Source organism: Amblyomma maculatum, chromosome 1, assembly GCF_055883805.1.
Source record: "Amblyomma maculatum isolate TAMU_Amacu chromosome 1, ASM5588380v1, whole genome shotgun sequence".
NCBI lineage: Eukaryota > Metazoa > Arthropoda > Arachnida > Ixodida > Ixodidae > Amblyomma > Amblyomma maculatum.
The window spans coordinates 316,365,499-316,372,306 of record NC_139344.1 but is presented as its reverse complement, the minus strand read 5'-3'; the positions used below and the strand labels follow the sequence as shown (position 1 = coordinate 316,372,306).

Below are 6,808 nucleotides of genomic sequence, written 5' to 3'. Positions count from 1 at the left end.
TAATTTCCAAGCAGCCTTTGAATATTTTGCAGCAAAATTAAAGTGATCAATTTGAATGACTCAGAAGGCTGTCACGATCTTGTCCCATATGGGCCAAAACCCAAAGGCGCATTATATTACTTGTATTAAAATTTGTCAAAACATGCAACCTTTGCAATATCTACAGCTTTATGCTACTGCCATGGTGGTTAAATGTCAGATCAGATAGAAGTTCAGTCGTGCTGTAACCTGCCCCGCCGCGGTGGTGCAGTGGTAAGACGCCCAACTACTGTGCCGGAGTACTCGGGTGCGATCCCGATCGCCGGCGGCTGTGTTTCGATGGAGGCGAAACGAAGTGGTGTGCTATGCGATGTCAGTGCACTTTAAAGATCCCCAGGAGGTCGAAATCACTCCGGAGCCCTTCACTACGACACGCCTTTCTCTTTGAAAACGCGGCGTTTAAAGCCTTACAACACAGACAACACAAACACCCCAGAGACGTGGGAGTCTCTCCTGTGTACTTCCGAGCCAGCAGCGGTGGAGGCCGCGGCATCCTAAAGGATCCCGGCCGACCTCCTCGCAACCGGTCCTTTTACTGGTCCTCTGTTTTTGGGCGCAATAAAAGAGTTCACCACCACCCACTTTAGCGCCGTTAGCGCCTTTGTGCCGTTAGCGCCGTTTAAATGGAGGAGCCTTAGCGCCGTTTAGTGTGTTGCGCCTCCTTTCGGCATTAACTGAAACGCCAATCGAGAGATGGGCGGAATGGGTGAAAGACGCCGCGCGGGTACGCGTGGCCACGCGCTTCTGCAACAAGCAGCGTCGGGATGGCGTCGAGGCGATGCGAGAAGTTATTTTTGATTGCTCTTTGCTGCATAGGTAGCCTGCAATTTATTACATGCGCCGAAGAAGCATGTCGTTCGTACGGCGGCGGCCAAGTGTACCCTCAAGAATACACGAAATCTTCGGCTCACAATCTCCACTGGAGCAAAACTCAGAGTGAGTACTGACTGCGTGACGTGTAACGTGCCGGCGTCGGCTTCAGCGTTCGAAAACGTGCGCGTGCTCGCCTGCTCTCTCTGTGGTGCACAGAGATCATTCTTCGCTACTGTTTTCGCGGATACGGCCGTGTCACTTCGTGATCTTAAATATGCAACTCCAGTCTCTCACCGGAGGACATGTCTACGGCCGAGGTGATTTTCCTCCACTTTTATCATAAAGGAGCTGAGGTTATGCGAGTCATTTATCGCTTGTGACGCGTCGCATGTGGAACATTGCCTGCATAGCCGGCGTCTGAAACAACATGCACTCTCTAAACCATTTTTCTCAACGCAGTCTCGAAGCCGGCCCCTGATTTCTCAGGAACTGCTGTCGTAAATGGAGAGTTCAAGGAGCTGAAACTCTCCGATTTCAAGGGAAAGTACTTGGTGTTCTTCTTTTACCCGCTAGACTTGTGAGTACTGCTTACGGTGCATCTTCCGCGTCGACCTGAATCGTGAACGTGATCAATTCTGAAAGGTCAAATTTCGCATTTCAGTTGAATCGCCTCTTTTTAATTTCAGCACATTCGTGTGCCCGACGGAGATCATAGCGTTCAGCGACCGCATCCAGGAGTTCAAGGCATTGAACACAGAAGTAGTGGCGTGTTCTGTTGACTCGCCTTTCACCCATCTTGCATGGTACGTGGTAAGAGTTCGCGAAAATTATTTAAGTTGCGTTTATCGTCGCTAAGGTGCACATGCTCGAAGGGAGGGGAGGGGGGCAGTGAAAGGCTCTAGGCCATTTTGACCACTGCATTGCACAAGTTTTTGTGCACTTCATGTCTACTGAGGAGTGGCCGGATGAAAAGGCTCCCCAGGTTATGTCGACCATCGGGTGCACTTTAATGTGCACTTGCATCGCTGAAGCAAACGACAGTTTATGCACTTCACCTCTATTAAAAAGTGGCCACGATTCAAACCTGCGATTTTGGTGTCGGCAACCAAAAGCCATAACTACTTAGCCACTATGGCGAGTTTTCTGAGAACACAAAGCATTAAGAGAAAATGGAACATGGCATAGAATTGCATCGAATGTATGTGCACGCATCTGCTGGCTTACAGTTCATTTTGTTGATTTTGCAGGATCAACACGCCTAGGAAGCAAGGTGGCCTTGGACCTATCAAGATCCCGCTCCTATCTGATCTCACTCACCAGATCTCCAAAGACTATGGTGTCTATCTGGAAGATCTCGGTCACACATTGAGGTCAGAGTGCAAAATGAAATGCCTTGCCAATCTTCTCTTGTGTGCCTTTTTGTGTGTGTGTGCATTTATAACATTTCATTACTTTTCAGAGGACTGTTCATCATTGATGACAAAGGCAACCTTCGGCAGATCACTATGAATGACTTGCCAGTTGGCCGATCTGTGGATGAGACGCTACGCTTGGTTCAGGCTTTTCAGTACACAGACAAGCATGGCGAAGTTTGCCCTGCAGGTTGGAAGCCTGGGGGAGACACGGTATGGATGCTTTGTCTGTACATTATTAGACTAGTCATTCGAAAAGCCTGGTACAAGATTTCACAGTGACAGGCCAGTTATGAGTGCCAGTCAGTAGCAAAAGAAGCCAGCAGTCCTTGCAAACAAGGGAAGCATGTAAAATTGTATTACTCGTAGCCGTGAAACGGAAGTAATATGTACACGTGTCATCATTGAGTGGCCTCTGTACGTTGCATAAAATGCTGCAGCGATCCAACTGTGTTGGTGGCTGTCGATTCTGATCAAATTTCTGTGTGCACGAATGTTTGAAATGCTATCTCACAGCATTTCTAGTATTCCATGCCTGTAAAAACAACATAGCAGATGACTTCTTCCCTAGCATCAAGGAATATAAATCTAGCACTGTATCAAATCTTAGCTGAGTGGTGATAAAAGGAAATTGAACAAAGACGTGCAATGCAAAAGCAGTGGACATTGCCTTAAGTTCTTAACTTTCCTTTGACAACTTGTTAAAATGTTGATGTTTAGAGCGCCGCCGGGAAACATGACCTGGACCATTCAAATTTGGACTGAACCAAAGGTTTTATTTTTCTGCCTCCGAGTACCAACCTTGGAGCCCGGCCATCACTTTTTTTGCCACTCACTTCGACCAAAGAGGGTGCTGCTACAATGTTAAAATACCTCAAGGCATAAATAGAAAACGAACTCTAGTCACGTTGGATGTGCTTTCTTGGTGCCATTGCTACCACTTCTGGGGGCTGCAAGAGGCTAGAATATTGTGAGGTTTTAAGGGGAAGCACATATTAAAAATACTGTATGTCGCGAAATATTGCACTTTCCTCGCTCAACTAATTCGACTGCCGCTTGCAGGGAGTATGACGAGCACACACACGCACACACACACACACACACACACACACACACACACACACACACACACACACACACACACACACACACACACACACACACACACACACACACACACACACACATACACTAGCTTTTAGAGACTGCATTTGGTTTCAATACACATGTCAGTGTATTGGAAAACTCACTTCCACAGAACCTCTTGCTCAACTGCATTTGTTTTTTTGTTTTTTTGCAGATTATTCCTAACCCAGAAGACAAGCTGAAGTACTTCAGCAAAATGGGTGATGCATAAAACTTCTCCTGCATCAAACACTTGATACTGCTCACAGGACATTTAAACTCATATGAAATCTTCATCACAAAAACATAGCAACTTCAAAAATGTTCCCATGATAACTTTGGTTGTCTGTGACTGCCTAGTCTGTATCTTGTTAATGTGATCTAAGCACTGTTTTTTCCTGCTTTTTTTTTTCTTCCTACAGTGGTCAGTGTTGTTTCACCATTAAAGAGTTCTTTAATGCCAATGCTGTTGTCGGTTGGATTTTTTAAACTCTCATGACACATGACATGGTTTGCATGACAGGAAACTCTAACAAAACAAACAGCAAACGAGTACCTATGAAAATGAGTTGTGCGTACGCATACAGCCACTACTAAGAGATATTACAGCCAGTAGTTTGGCTTTGGCAGCAGCTGCATTGCTTTTCTCACAGTCTTGAATAACGAGCTACATTTGCGTGCCTTTTTCATGAAGTCTAAACAATCTGAGCAGACTGCATACTGTTTGGGCGCAGGTGATGTGATGCTAAAGAAATTCAGGTGATGTGATGCTTGGGGGTAATCATGAATTATTGTACGCTAGCATGGCTAGTCTTAGTTATGCGCGGTTTATCACTGCTTTCCATTGTTTTGCTTGCTGTGGGTCCAGTCTTGTACATGTTACGTGATTCACTACAATTATTCTATCTGAAATTAACTGATTACAGTCAAAGCCCCAGAAAAGTAATTGAATAAGCTAGCGCAGCTTGCAATTTTTGAAGTGTTAGTTTTCAAAGTTGATGTTGATTTTCCAATGTTTAGTTGTGAAGACAGCCACTACACTGAACACTCGACACGTGCTAGAAAGCAGGGCAGTGTTATGTCGTATGAATACCTTATACACCTGAGTGTAGTTGCATTATACTTCGATGCCAGTTTCTGTGTCCTCTATGATGTGCTGCACTTCGTAGTTGGCACTGTGAAAAAAAAATCTGCAGGTAAAGCTGCTGAAAAGCTGACAAACACCTTTTTAGGTGTTTTCTCTGAAACATCAGATGAAGCTTTTAGTGTGGAACCATTGCAGGGCAGGTTCACTTCATTGGTCAAAAGCTGGTGGTGCTTTAAACAATTTGACGTGATCATATTGTCACAGACGCTTTGCCCCTGTAGCTTTTTTTTTTTTTTTTTTTTTTTTACGAAAAAGGTAATTCAATACAGGTAATCAGTTACAAAAAAAAAAAAATTGAATTTCCAAAGATGGTTTTGCGTACTGGGAATTGCAGTGCAGCAGTAACGGATGAGGCGAGAAGGACGTAAACACAAGTGCTTGTGCCTGCATTCTTCTCGCCTCATCCCTGTTACTGCTGTAGCAGTAATCAATAAGTAATCGCACAGAAATGTCAATAATTAGAAGTAATCATGTAAAACTGTTGGGCACCTTGGTGGTAGCACACTTGGGGCCATTTAAAGGACCTCAAGTGGACACTGCAATAGTGGTGAGTTCTGGATCCACTGCGCACAAATGAAAGTTGAAGACTTTATGTGAAGATCACGTGACATAAATAGAAAGCCCCACTTTAAGCAAGCTGTATAAACGTGCCTGCATGGCTTAAGGCAGAGTGTCTGAGTGGGGCTTTCAAGGGTCCCGGTGGGCAGCATTCCCATCTCAAAACATCTGCCTAAGTTAGTAGCTCCTCCAAACCCGGCCATGACATATGACCTTGTGGCAATGCAACTCGCCAACCAGTCAGTGCCTGGCTATGTCACTTGCCCACTACCACCTATCGGTGACCAAGTACTGCACAGACAAGACTCCGTTTTGGCACACGGAAGTCCTAGAGCTAGCTTACCAAAAAAGAAAATACAATACCATCACACTCAATATTGTTATTTTCCTAATGGTGCATATTTTCTGGCTAAACTATGTGATGCGCAGTGTTCTGAGCCAACCCATTAACGAAAAACTTGCACTGCCAAGTGCAAGGATTCTCATGGCAACAACAGTTCTAGCGCTGAACTCGATGCCAGATGTGACTTGGGTACCTTCATGTCAACATGTTAGGGCTCATTAAGAGCCTGAAGTCAATGTTAAACCCTCTTATGCATCCCTCTTTGCCTGCAGCATAGGTTTGTGGTGTGCAAATGGCGTTTTCATTTGAAAACTTACAATGGTTTCCCCAGTCGCTATAACACGTTTCTACTAAAGTTGACGAGCTCTCTTCCATAGCACCTCGCAGAAATAGAATGAGGAACAAAGAGACCGGGAGCAGGCAGGGGAAGGAGACATTCTTTTGTCACCATGCACCTCCTACTATTGAACCGGCTCCTTTGTCTGCCCCTTTTTCAGTATCCCCAGGCATACTACAATAGTGAGGAGCGACTGACGAGGTCGTTGTATTGTTTCCTGCCAAGCTTTGGCAAATTAAAATACTAAATACCGAAATATTCGTGTCAAGACTGGTGGCAAAACCACCACCATAACTTAATTGCAACAAAGAAACAAAACAATGCACTTAAATTATGTTGCAGGACCCCTTTAAGCGGGATTTCAAATTTATGTTGGATGATCTTTCACATAATGTGGTACATTAAAACTGTATGCTAATGATAGTGTGTGCACTAGGGCTTACAATTTGATTTCACTGATGTCTGTTAAGCAAATTGGCAGGAGCTGCCAACTTGCACAACACATTTGAAATTAGAATGAAACCCAATCAGGCATGCTATTCTTAGGCTATGCAGGCACATTCGTACAGCTTGGTTAAAACTTTGTCAGGCGGTCTTTTAGATAATATGGCATATTATGAGTACGACTATGCTAATGTGTGACATGAAACCAAAACCAAAGTTCTAAAGCACTTAAGTCGGCCAATAATCGTTCTGTAAACTGTGGTGTTTTAATGCTCTGAAGCTACAACTTTGTCAGGTGGTCTTTTAGATAATATGGCATATGAGTATGACTATATGATAATGAGCATGTGATAAAGCACCTAAGTCATATTTTGACCCATCATGCAAAGTCAGCCAATAATCGTTTTGTAAACTGTGGTGCTTTAACGCTTTGAAACTACACATAGGTTATGAGGGATTTTATAGGCCCCAGAGTGATTTAGATCTTGCAGGGTTGTTTTAACATGCATTAATGTCGCACAGCAAGGCGCATGGATGCCTGTAGTATTTAGTCTCAGTCGAAACAATGTGGCTACTCTGCCTCAGTAGCT

General features: G+C 44.3%; 1 protein-coding gene across 1 annotated transcript; it reads left to right on the top strand.

Moving 5' to 3' along the window:
- Nucleotides 1-731: 731 nt before the first annotated feature.
- LOC146207190 (peroxiredoxin-4-like) lies at nt 732-3,853 on the top strand. Its single transcript, XM_084608237.1, has 6 exons — nt 732-975; nt 1,312-1,429; nt 1,539-1,655; nt 2,100-2,222; nt 2,312-2,477; nt 3,565-3,853. Exons 1-6 carry the CDS (start codon nt 804-806, stop codon nt 3,619-3,621), a joined length of 753 nt encoding a protein of 250 aa, XP_084464363.1. The 5' UTR covers nt 732-803; the 3' UTR covers nt 3,622-3,853.
- The last annotated feature ends 2,955 nt before the right edge of the window (nt 3,854-6,808 follow it).